The sequence below is a fragment of the Mauremys reevesii genome, linkage group 26 (assembly GCF_016161935.1).
Source record: "Mauremys reevesii isolate NIE-2019 linkage group 26, ASM1616193v1, whole genome shotgun sequence".
NCBI lineage: Eukaryota > Metazoa > Chordata > Testudines > Geoemydidae > Mauremys > Mauremys reevesii.
The window spans coordinates 993,814-1,006,041 of record NC_052648.1 but is presented as its reverse complement, the minus strand read 5'-3'; the positions used below and the strand labels follow the sequence as shown (position 1 = coordinate 1,006,041).

General features: G+C 42.9%; 1 protein-coding gene across 4 annotated transcripts in view; it reads right to left on the bottom strand.

Annotated features, from left to right (window-relative positions):
• ARHGEF18 (Rho/Rac guanine nucleotide exchange factor 18) overlaps positions 1 to 12,228 on the bottom strand; it is a 48,873-nt gene that overhangs the window by 12,817 nt on the left and 23,828 nt on the right. For all 4 annotated transcript variants that reach the window (XM_039515381.1, XM_039515382.1, XM_039515383.1 and 1 more), the window contains 5 exons: positions 8,323 to 8,399; positions 5,675 to 5,853; positions 5,052 to 5,143; positions 3,577 to 3,765; positions 2,757 to 2,894 (listed from right to left, as the gene is read on the bottom strand). In XM_039515381.1, the coding sequence (XP_039371315.1) occupies positions 2,757 to 2,894; positions 3,577 to 3,765; positions 5,052 to 5,143; positions 5,675 to 5,853; positions 8,323 to 8,399 (675 nt within the window). The remainder of the gene's footprint in view (positions 1 to 2,756; positions 2,895 to 3,576; positions 3,766 to 5,051; positions 5,144 to 5,674; positions 5,854 to 8,322; positions 8,400 to 12,228) is intronic.

Here is a 12,228-nt window from a genome sequence, read left to right as displayed (position 1 = left end):
ACAGGGACCGCGTTATAGCAGGGACCACGTTCAAATGAATTGTAATTAATTAAATTTGGGATCCATGGCCGCAACCGCATTATGTGTGAATTCGTGCTATATAGACACACGTTCTAGCGAGGGTCTGGTGTACCTTTAACAGGCAGGTAAAACAGCTCCTGTAGATAAAAGATGGCGGGGAAGGGGCACCAGGTATGTTCCAAGTATGTGCGTATCACATCCCCAGGATGTGCTAGTGAGCTTCTGAACGGTGCCAACCCTTGTCTTTATTTTCTTTCGGTGTTGGCGATAGCTTGGCGTCCAACTGAAGGCAACGCCAAGGGACCACGGATTGTGGTCATGTGATAAAGGCAGACCACAAAAGTCGACTTTCAGTGGCACTCTGGCCTCATGGTTGTTCAAGTGGAAGGCAAAGACGAGTGTTTTTCCAAGTGTTGGGTTTCAGTTGCCAAGCTCTGAAATACGTCTCAAGTGTCCAGAGGTCATTGTTCATCCCTTTTTCTATGGCCTTCAGAGAGGACACTTGCATTGCTAATGCAATATCAACTGCACACATGAATTTATGGGACGATGTTACCAGAATGTTGCTGGTACAGATATTAAACAGTGCAGGCACAAAAACCAATCCCTCTGGGAGGCTGTTGTTCAATCTCCATAATTTACTAGTAGAGTCACCAAAGTGTATGGTAAATCTTCTGTTACTCAGCATCTCTGTGATAAGTGTGATGGTTGATTGGCACAGGAAAACTAAACTTCAGCAGGAGACCTTTTCACCACACAGTATTGTATGTGGAAGGAAGGTTAATAAATGCTGCCACTTTTTTTTATTTTCGCTAGTAGCCGGATTCTATGTAACTGGTTAAGGCCAGCGCCCGGTCACAGCAGCTGCGACTGGTTCTAAATCTGGCTCTCTCTTTGGAAACCAAATGCTCCACTACTGGCTATAACCTCTGAAGTGGGAGCCACTCAACAGTTTATAGCAACAGCTCAGGAGGGAGATGGGCTGGTAACTTTTTTTTGTCAGTGGCCTCTTTTCCGGGCTTCAAAGTGGCTATAAGTATTCAACCAGAAGAGCAGCTGTTACGGAAGAAGTCTGCCAGACACATTCTTGCCTTCGGGCCAAGGTTCTTCAGGAATTCTGGAAATATTCCGTTCATTCCTGATGCATTCCCGGACTTAGTGTTGGAGAGGCCCTTGTCCATGTCATCCACTGTGTAGAAGGCGGAAAGGAATGAAGACAACTGGCACTGCTTTAAATGTGCAGTAAAGTTGTTTGTGAACTTGCCACCTTATGTTTTTATCCATCGGCACACGGAAGTTGACAGTTAACTGCAGTGATGGCATCTGCACTTACTTGAGATGGTTTGTAAGCTGCTGGAGCCAGATGGCCTAAAAGACAGAGGAGCTTCCAGGCTTTGTGGCTGGACCTCATGACGTCAAGAGCCGTCACGGTTTCGCAGAACCTTTTCCTTCTTACTGCATTCAAAGACTCAATGCCATTGCAATTTTGAGGCTTTTGTTGGCTTGATGTTGCTGGAAGAGTGCCTCGCTCTCTTCTGTCGAGCAAGGAGTGAATGCTTTTCTGAAGCCTCTTGCAATGCTTGATTTGGTGGCCAATATTAGTAGGCCTATAAAGTGGTGGTAATGAGCCAGATGCAGGGGGTGGTGGGAAATCCAGTTTATCAATCCCTCTAAGATCGCCTCATAGCAGGACCAATCAGCAGACTGTAAATTCTAGTGGTTTTTCAAGAGGGAATCAAATTAGAGGAACTTGTAGGCCTACACAAATCACAGCCAGACGGTGTTGGCTGTTGGGAAAGTAATTGAGAACTGACCTTGTATACAACATATGGCCGCTAATATTATGTGACACAAAACAAAGGTCAAGAGTGTAGCACTTCCTCCATCAGGCTGACCTGAATGTGCCACAATCTTTGGCATCATAAAAAGAGGTCCTGGTCTTCAGTGAAAGCCCAGGATGGTCGTTCCTGTTATAGCCCCATAGGCTATGGTAGCTATTGAAACTGCTCATGTGGATGGTAGGATGGCATGGGGGCGGAGATGACAACCTTCACACGGTATCCCATTACATGCAAAAACGCAATGAATGTCATCAAATCAGTAACCAAATGATTAAGGGTCCTCCCAGACAGAAAAGCAAAGCAAAGACAATAACTGCACATGTCTGGGCCAAACCTTCCTTCCAATAGACACATCGCTGCAAATTATACAGCTCAATAATAGGACCTATCCATCGCAAAGTGCAATTACATCAGAACAATTCTGCAGACTTAAAACATCAACATCCTTGCACTGCAAGAAATACACCTGGAGAGTGAAGGCCACTGATCAAACAGCAACAGATACATCCTTGTGTCTGCAAGCCATCACCCTAAATATGAACTTGCAATGTTTGTAAAACATGACCTTAAGGATTCCGTCCAGGTCATGCCTATCACAAGCTTTACTCAATCACCTTAAGATCAGTGATCTGACAGTCAGAAATGTGCATAAGCCACCAACCATGGAATGGCCGCATCACGGTTACCAACACCAAGCCATCTTACCATCCATGTCAGCAATTTCAACAGCCATCATAGCCTATGGGGCTAGTACCAGAAAGACTGTGCTGGAGAACAGCTGACATCCTGGGCTTTCACCGAAAAGATTAGCAAGGTGACCAGAATGCCAGCTCCTCTCATTGACACACTGGGTCTGCAGTCCTGCACTGGAGCCCCGAAGGCCCAATGTCTTACTTTTGTTTGGCACTGTGGTGGTGCTGTCATATCCCCCAAAGGTCTCCGCTCTCCTGGGTAGCCCCAACCCACAGCTGTCTTCAGAATGACACGTCACATTGGCTAACTGTGTGAAGATCAGGTTCTGGAGATTCTCAACTAGGGAAGAGGAGCACAGGTCATTTTAAGGAGTCATGTCCATACAATGAGGCGTTGGCATCATGCTATTATGTTACGTATACAACCATTCAAAACTCTGACATGCATTTAAGAGGGATCAGACTGAGCCTCTTTACAGCACAGACGTGCTTTCCCTTACCTCATACTCTGAAACGAAAAGGTGCGTGTGAAGATGACGCCTCATCTTCAAATGGGGACTCAGGTCATTAGGCAAGTCTGGATGGGCTTTCAGAAGGCTAAATCAATAACTCTTCACACATCAGTCACCAATTAAGGTGATGTTTGTTATCTGTGCTCATGCCACCATTGCTCTCACAGGCAGCCCAACCTCCCTTAATTTGGGACCCTTGCATGGTATTTCAGTACACGCTGGCATGCTGTCAGGGCACTCACTAGCCACACATCTGAACAGACTCATGTCTACGTTCCATAATTTGATCTTTCAAATATTTAAAAAATATTGTTCCAACTTGTAGGGAATGTCCACATTACCCATTTCACAGGAGGGCTCTGAGAATTAAGAGTCTGAACAGCACTATCCAAGTACTAACTTTTTAGATAGCATTAAAACCCATAGCCTCTCTCTCTTTATATACAGGACGTATATTATCTGCTGCTGTATCTCTCTACCCACACCCACACGTTCTTGTTTTGCACTTACTTTCTGTCACTGCAGATTTCAGGATCACCTCTCCTTGCAGATTCTCTGATGTCTCCCCCCTGAAGAGCAGTCTGGATCGGGATCCTTGGGAAAGATCTTCAAACCCATTCATTTCAGACATTTCTATATAAATTTGTTGTTTCTCATTTAGACTTTGCAAAATCAGATCATCTTTCATGCTCAGGCGGTCTAGGGGAAAAAACAAACTAATTTAAACCCTACAAAGCTGTTTGTAAAATCAGTATCAGAAGCATAATGCTAATTTCAGAAAATCATATTGATTTATTTTGTATTTCTTCTGTTTGTTTGAAGCTCTTACTATTATAAGTGGCCAGAAAGAGCCAAATGGCAGAAAAGGAAGCAGATAAAAATGGCCATACTGGGTCACACCAATGGTCCATCAAGCTCAGTATCCTATCTCGGACAGTTCCCAGTGCCAGATGCTTCAGAGAAAATTAACAGAACAGGGCATTTAGTGAGTGATCCATCCCACTGCCCAGTCCTAGCTTCTGGCAGTCAGAAGTCTAGGGACCCTCAGAGCATGGGTTTGCATCCCTGACCATCTTGGCTATCCTCCCTGAATTTATCTAATTCTTTTTTGAACCCAGTTGTACTTTTGGCCTTCACAACATCCCCAGGCAATGAGTTCCACAAGTGTGTTGTATGAAGAAGTACTTCCTTACATAAGCACTGACTTCCCCTGTCCTCGATGGGTGCTCAATCCCGCACCCACCCCTAGCCCTGCCTCTTCCCATCCCTGCACTGCCTTCACCCCACCCCCATTCCACCCCTTCCCCAAGGTCCCCGCCCCACCCTACCTTTTCCCACCCCAGCCCTGCCCACTTCCCGCCCTCATCCACCACTTCCCTGCCTCCTCTCCTGAGCGCTCCGAGTCCCCGCTCCCGGGAAGCGCTGGGAGGGAGCAGGGAGGAGCGGAGACGCAGCACGCTGCGGGGGCAGGGCAGAAGAAGGGGGGAGCTTGGCTGCTGGTGGGTGCAGAGCACCCACTAATCTTTCCCCATGGGTGCTCCAGCCCTGGAGCACCCAACGAGTCAGCACCTATGCTTCCTTATGTTAGTTTAAAACTGCTGCCTTTTAATTTCACTGGGTGACTGCTGGTTCTTGTATTATGGAAAGGAGTTAGTTACACTTCTCTATTCACTTTCTCCACACCCGTCATGATTTTATAGACCTGAACAGTCCCAGACTTCTTAATCTCTCCTCATATGGAAGTTGTTCCATACCCCTCATCATTTTTCTCACATCTCAACAAAAAGTGAGAGGGATTTTTTAGATGTGTTATTTAACGGCAGGAAAAGCCCAATTTACCTGCAATCCTACAATAGTAGTTTGCCTGAAATTATCACAGGATGGGATCACATTCTTAGTCATTAAGTGTCCACCAAGAATAAGAGGGTCACAAAGAGTTTGTGATACTACGAAGTTGTTCACTAGATGCTTGCATAAACCATTACCTTGAAATTCTTTTAATTTAGCAACTCGTGCTTCAGCCAGTCTCCTTTCTTCTTCAAGCTCACTGAAGGTTCCTTCCTCTTCATCAGGGCAGCTATAAAATGAGGAAAGGCAAGAGGAGATTGATTTGATCTATGCACAGATAACCTACTGAAAGCCTTGGCCCAAATCCTGCATCCTTGCTTGGGAGGTGCTTTATCTTGCAGCCTGTTTGTATCTCACATCCATAATGCTACTGTTATGTCAAGTAGTGGGCAAACACACTTCCTAGGGAGGCTGAATCTTCTGACCAGGTCAAGTTACTGACAAATAAAACCCCTAATCTTCTCATATCTGCTGTGGTCTGTCTCCTTTAGGTAAGCATGTTCAAAGCAACATGCTCCACTCTTACAAAGAGCATGAAATACAACAGCAAAAACAAAAAACTAAAAGATAGTCAAATCTATCTGGCCTCTTGAGAGAAGCCACACTGACATGATTAGTATATACTTTAGCAAAGATGTGAAATGAAGCCTGAGGGACCAGTCAAATTTATCTTTACCTGACAAACAGAACTTTCAGCTGTGCTGAGAGATCAAACACGCGATCAGGAAATCAAACCCTCCAACTTTCAGTCATAATTTACCTTTCCACAGCTCTGCGAATGTGCGCCATCCAAGAATTTCTCTCTTCTTTGGAGCTGGTGTGAATTTCATACATCTCTGGTCCTTTTAATGAGGCACTAATTAAGAACATTGCTTTCTCCTCATTAGCTACCTCTCTTACAATTAGCTTTTGCAATGAAATAACTGGTGGCTTAGAGTCCTGCGGAACAAAAATATAAGTTTATGTGTTAAGTTTTGCTGAAGCACTAGATCACACAGCATCTTTAGGGTTAGGGTTTCTTGTCTGTCTGTGACCAATGAAGACAAACTGCAACGGTGCAGTTTTATTGCTGAGGCCATTTTATATTGCACCTGTGCATGGCACACAACAGAGGAGTCTCAAGGACCTACATTCTAAAAACATGAGACTTGCGAGTTGTGAATTTTGGCTCTTCAGAGTTCCTCATGAGGGAGGGCAGCATGAACTAGTTTGGACTTTGCTTCTTTTGGCAGTAATAAAAACAGAACAGGGGGAAAACCAATATCAATGGACCTAACGATAGATGGATATAAAAATGAAAGGAGAGAACAGGAGGAAGTAATGCTGGTGCCAAGTTGGCAAGTTAGCTCATGGGACAGGGCTTCACCTTCAGGTCTAGGAAACTGAAACCAGGTCCAAAAGGTAAAACCCTTCTTGCATAACATTAACAGCAACTCTCTGTGATAAACGGTTTCTAAAAGGGTTATATCTGTAACTAGTGTCCCTAGCTACACTTTGTATTTCAGCCAATGTACATCACTTAGATAACCTATCACTAGGTGAGAAAGGAGCTATTTTGCAGGTTGCTGAACATGCTCCATTTCTACTGCATAAATCCTGAGGGGATTCCTGAAACTGTGACATCAAGAAAACTAAGTTTTGCCAACTGTTCTCAGGCTCCCCTGCAAGCTGTGTGCTGGCTCAGATCATGAGCTGGGGTCACTAGGACAATGCAGGAGAGCCAGGTAGATCTATTCACTCCCCTCCCTTCTCTTACTTTATCTAGGGGAGATTAATATTTAGCTTATTTTAAACAGATCCCATAAATATAAAGGTGCCAAGAACAGATCAATCCATGACTATGGACAGACAATATTCCACCAGGCAAGGTACCCTCCACTAGGGATTAGAGATCTGGAGTGGGGACGAGAGGCTGCATGCTCTTTAGCATTCTAACACATGGTATCTAGGGTTTTCTGTAGCAGGAGTTGAGCTACTGAAGTAGATTTGCAAATACAGTAACAGCCCCACAGGACAAAAAGGCTGCAAACCACAGAGAGGGGTGGAGGAGGAAACTCAAACATTCCTAATGACAACTGTCCAAGTGCTCCAGCTGTATTTTTGCAAGTATTATATTTGGGTTTAACATTCAACCTGAATGAGTATGTTTTGGGAAACAGACCAGAAGCAAATATTCCTCTCTACTCCTGTGCTATAAAAGCCAAACAGTGGGTGTGTTATCATGAATGGATGAATATGATGTAAGAGCCCAGGTGCAGCAACTTCAATTCAAGAAAAATACCTCTACCCAGAAATCATAGGTATATGCTTAAAATATTAAGGACATGCTTAAATCCCATTGAAATCAAGTGATATGGTTTGCCAGGGAAATTCAGCTCCAGTCTTGATACGTTGAACAATATCAGGACAAAGTAAATAATTTAAAACAAAAAACCCCTTTCAAAATTGTAATTAGTAAATCCTGGTACAGTCACAACTGAACTTTGGTCAGTTCCAAATGTACACGTCTGTCCTTCGCTAACAAACTGCCCTAAGAACTAGGAAATGCCCTGAAAAACAAGCGAATCCACAAGTGCTCCAAATTGCTGCGGTAATTACATATGGGTTAGTGCTCATTACATTTACATAATAAAATCTCAGTTGCCAGCAGTTGGGAGGCTACCCTAGTCACAGTTTACCATTTCCCCAGATGACATGGCAGGTTTTTTTCCCCCTTCATCGAGCCGCAAATTAACACACTGAAAGAGAGCTGAGCAGCAGAGTCTCCCCTTCTCTAAAAGACTGTTTATAGGGACCTTTCAAAGCAGGATTCTAGCACATTTCCTCATATGCTGCCAGCATACACAACTCAGGACAGAACTCAGCAATACGGGGAGCAGTGAACAGAACGAAGAACAGTGCTCAGTGCCACAACGTTAGAGCGTTTGCTTGGGTTAGTAGTTCCATACAAAGAACAAAGTTCTGGGGCTGAACCAGGTTTGGCTTACGTGACCCCAAGATACCTGGTTTGTTTTCTAATATTTTTTTTTCAGATATTTTCTCTTTTTGATTCCTCTAAGTGGGTGCCCCTGAAGCTCACAAGGGGGCGTTAGTTTAGAAAAAAACTCCGTTCTCATTACTCTTATGTTTCTATTACATACAATGACACGTGCACTTCCAGTGGTGACAGATTCCCAACCCACAGAGACAGTCTCTCCATATTAGCTGGTATATGGGTCTGAATTCCATAGGCCAGTCAGGCATGTTTGTGCAGCCCCCCAGCACAATGAGGCCTCAATCTCAATTGGGGAGCTTGATCACTACCATAATATACATATTTAATATCAATACCACCACCACCACTCTTCTTTTAAGTCACTTTCATGAATACTGTGAATGAATATTTTAATGAAGCAGAAAAATACATACCACAGATGCAAAAGTATATTTTTGGTCCTTTTCTTGCAACAGCAAAAGTACGTCAGTTAACAGGACAGCCAGAATATCTACCAAGGCAACAGGAGAAAAATGAAATGGTTTTAAAGCCAAAAGACTTGATGCAGACAAGCAACCACTTGAATTAACACTACAGTGTAACTGTCTAACAGCACAGATGATTTACAGAGAATGTTTTGGTACCAGAAGCCTTTCAGGACTATTCTACATTGTGATGCGCCACTTAGTGATGCAGCCTATCTGGATGGATTATAATCAAGGCCCCGTGTACTCCGTACCAAGTTAGACCTCAATTATGTGGCAAGGACTCTCATTTTCTGCAGCTCCATTTAAAACAAAACCACAAATGGATGCTTTTGCTAAAATGAATCTAGGCAGTAAAGTAGCCCTTGTGTTATTTATTTTATATTGGTCTGTATTGAATGGCCTCAGAAGAATGGCCTACAGGCTCAGACCAACGGTTCGTCTAGCCCAGTATCCTGTCTGACACTTGCCAGTGCCAGATGCTTCAGCAGGAATGAACAGAACAGGGCAATTATCAAGTGATCCTGTTGTCTAGTCCTAGCTTCTGGCAGTTGGAGGGTCAGGGCTATCAAGAGCATGGGTGGCATCCCTGACCATCTTGACTAATAGCCATTGATGGACCTATCCACCATGAATTTATCTAATTCTTTTTTTAACCCAGTTATATTTTTGGCCTTCACAACATCACCTACCAACGAGTTCCACACGTTGACTGTGGATTGTGCAAAGAAATACTTCCTTCTTTGTTTTAAACCTCCTGCCTATTCATTTCATCATGTCACCCTAGTTCTTATGTTATGTGAAAGGGGTAAATACACTACCTTATTCACTTTCTCCACACCATTCATGATTTTATAGACCTCAATCATATCCCCCTTGGTTATCTCTTTTCTAAGCTGAACAGTCCCAATCTTTTTAATCTCTCCTCACATGGAAGATGTTCCATACCCCTAATTATTTTAATTGCTCTTCTGTGTACCTTTTCCAATTCTAACATAGCTTTTTTGAGATGAGATGACCAGAACTGTACATAGTATTCAAGGTGTGGGTGGACCATGGATTTATATAGTGGCATTATGTTAGTTCTGTCTATTTATCATTTTCCTACTGGTTCCTAACATTGTTAGCTTTTTTGACTGCTGCTGCACATTGAGCGAATGTTTTCAGGAACCCAACCACGATGACTCCACAATTTCTTGAGTGGTAACTGCTAATTTAGATCCCATCATTTTGTACATATAGTTGGGATTCCTTACTTTTCACTTAACATTGAATTTCATCTACCATTTTCTTGCCCAGGCATCCAGCTTTATGAGATCCCTTTGTAAATCTTCACCGTTAACTCTGGATGCAACTATCCAAGTAATTTTGTATCGTCTACAAATTTTGACACTTCACTGTTCATCATATTCACAAATTATCTGGAAAAGGCATGAACACCACAGGTCCCTGTACAGATCCTTGGTGGACCTCACCTTTTACCTCTCTCCATTGTGAAAACTCACCATTTATTCCTACCCTTTGTTTCCAATCTTTTCACCAGTTACTGATCTATGAGAGGACCTTTCCTTTTATCCCAGGACTGCTTATTTTGGTTACAAGCCTTTGGTGTGGGACCTCGTGAAAGGCTTTCTGAAAGCCCAAGTACACTACATTGACTGGATCACCCTTGTCCACATGTTTCTTGACCCCTTCAGAGAAGTCTAACAGGTTGCTGAGGCATGATTTCCCTTTACAAAAGTGGTGTTCACTCTTCCTCCATGTTTATCTTTGTGTTTGATGAGTCTGTTCTTTACTATAGTTTCAACCAATTTGCTTGGTACTGAAGTCAGACTTACCGGCTTTTAATTGCCAGGATCGCCTCTGGAGCCTTGTTTAAAAATTGGTGTCACGTTAGCTATCCGCCTGTCATCTGGTACAGAGGCTGATTTAACCAATAGGTTAAATACCACAGTTAATAGTTCTTCAGTTTCATATTTGAGTTTCTTCAAAACTCTTGGGTGAATACCATCTGGTCCTGGTGACTTATACTGCTGAATTGAGCAATTAGTTCCAAAACTTCCTGTACTGACATCTCAAGCTGGGACAGTTCCTTAGATCTGTCACCTAAAAAGAATGCTCAGGTGTGGGGATTTTCCTATACTCTCTGCACTGGTACGATATGAAAGATTCATTTAGCTTCCCTGCAGCACCATTGTCTTCCTTGAGTGCTCCTTTAGCACCTCCATTGTCCAGTGCCCCACTGACCGTTTGGCAAACTTTCTGCTTCTGATGTACTTTGAAAAAAATTTGCTAATAGTTTGTGTGTCCTTAGTTATTCTTCAAATTCGTTCTTGGCCTACCTTATTACGCTTTTATACTCCATTTGCCAGAGTTTATGCTCCTTTCTACTGTCCTCTCTAGGACTTGACTTCCAGTTTTAAAAGGATGACTTTTTACCTCTAACTGCCTCTTTTACTCTGCTGTTTACCCATAGTGGCATTTTTTTTTGTTCTCTTACTTTTTGTCTGGGAGCAGGGGATGGGTGGGTAAGAGGTTTAGTTTGAGCCTCCATTATGGAGTTTTCAAGTAGCCGCCATGCAGTTTGCAGGCAGTTTGACTTTATTACTGTTTCACCTCATTTATGTGTAGTTCCCCTTTTTTAAATTAAATGCTGCCATGGTGGGTTTCTTTGGCATTTTCCCCCCACAAGGATGTTAAATTTATTTACCTTATGGCCACTATTATCGAGCGGCTCAAGTATATTCACCTCTTGTACCAGATCCTGTGATCCACTTAGGACTAAAATCAAAACCACTTAACTGTCATGGGTCAAGTCAGAGGCTGATTAGCTGGGGCTTTTGTCCCTACCAAGGCATGTTAGGCAGTTTGGGATCCTGGGATGAGATCAGCAGGTTTCTGTTAAAGTGATCAGCAGTGAAATAATTAAGGATGTTGACATTTAACTGTAATTAGTTGGGGTTGAAATTTAAAGCCTATTGAGAGGAATGAAGTAGATCACCCCACAGAGCCATTGTTACTGCATTGCTTAAAAACATGACCTGAATGTAAGGGTCATTTCTACCACAACAATCTTTGTAAATAAGGAAAGCTTAGATTCTGGAGCAGGTTCTGCAACCAGGTGGATTCCAAAGCAAATTCTTTGACAACATCAAATACAGAGGGCATTGATCATACTTATTGCTCTCAGACACTAGTGATAGGCACAGCCTATATCAGAAGATCAGATATAGATTAGACACCTATCTGCAGCTCCATGTAGTTATTTCTAATGCATGATGATTATGGACCTCCATCCCAAAGAAAAGCCTAGGTTTAAAGAAGCAAACATTTTAAAGTAAGTGGGAAAAGTGGAAATACTTGCTAACTATTCACAACTATTCTAAACACTGTTCAACAGGCCTCTCATATGGTCAGCATTGCAATATCAGATACATTCCTTTAAAATTGTAATGGTCACATACACAGCCCAATCAAATGTACTTTTTGCAGGAATACAAAAAGGAACACATTAAAATATTTGCAAAGAGATCCGAAGATGAAAAGCTCTCCTGCGGCACAGGTTAACATATAACCCTAATCTGCTCATGAGGGAACATGTCTCTGTCCTAGCAGCAAAATCTTATGGAACTGTGTGAAATCCACAGCACCAGATATCTCTGGCTACATGAGATGAGCCAACGAGGCTCTCCTCTTGTACTTTTCAGCAACAAAATTGTTAACATGTTCAGCTTACGGAAGCAGTTTTGATTTTCTGACCAGTCAGTTAGTTTGTGGAAGGAAGGTGTCATGAGGTTGACATGACAATTTTTCAAAGTGTGAACCGAAGCTCGCACAAGATAATGTCTTTCCACA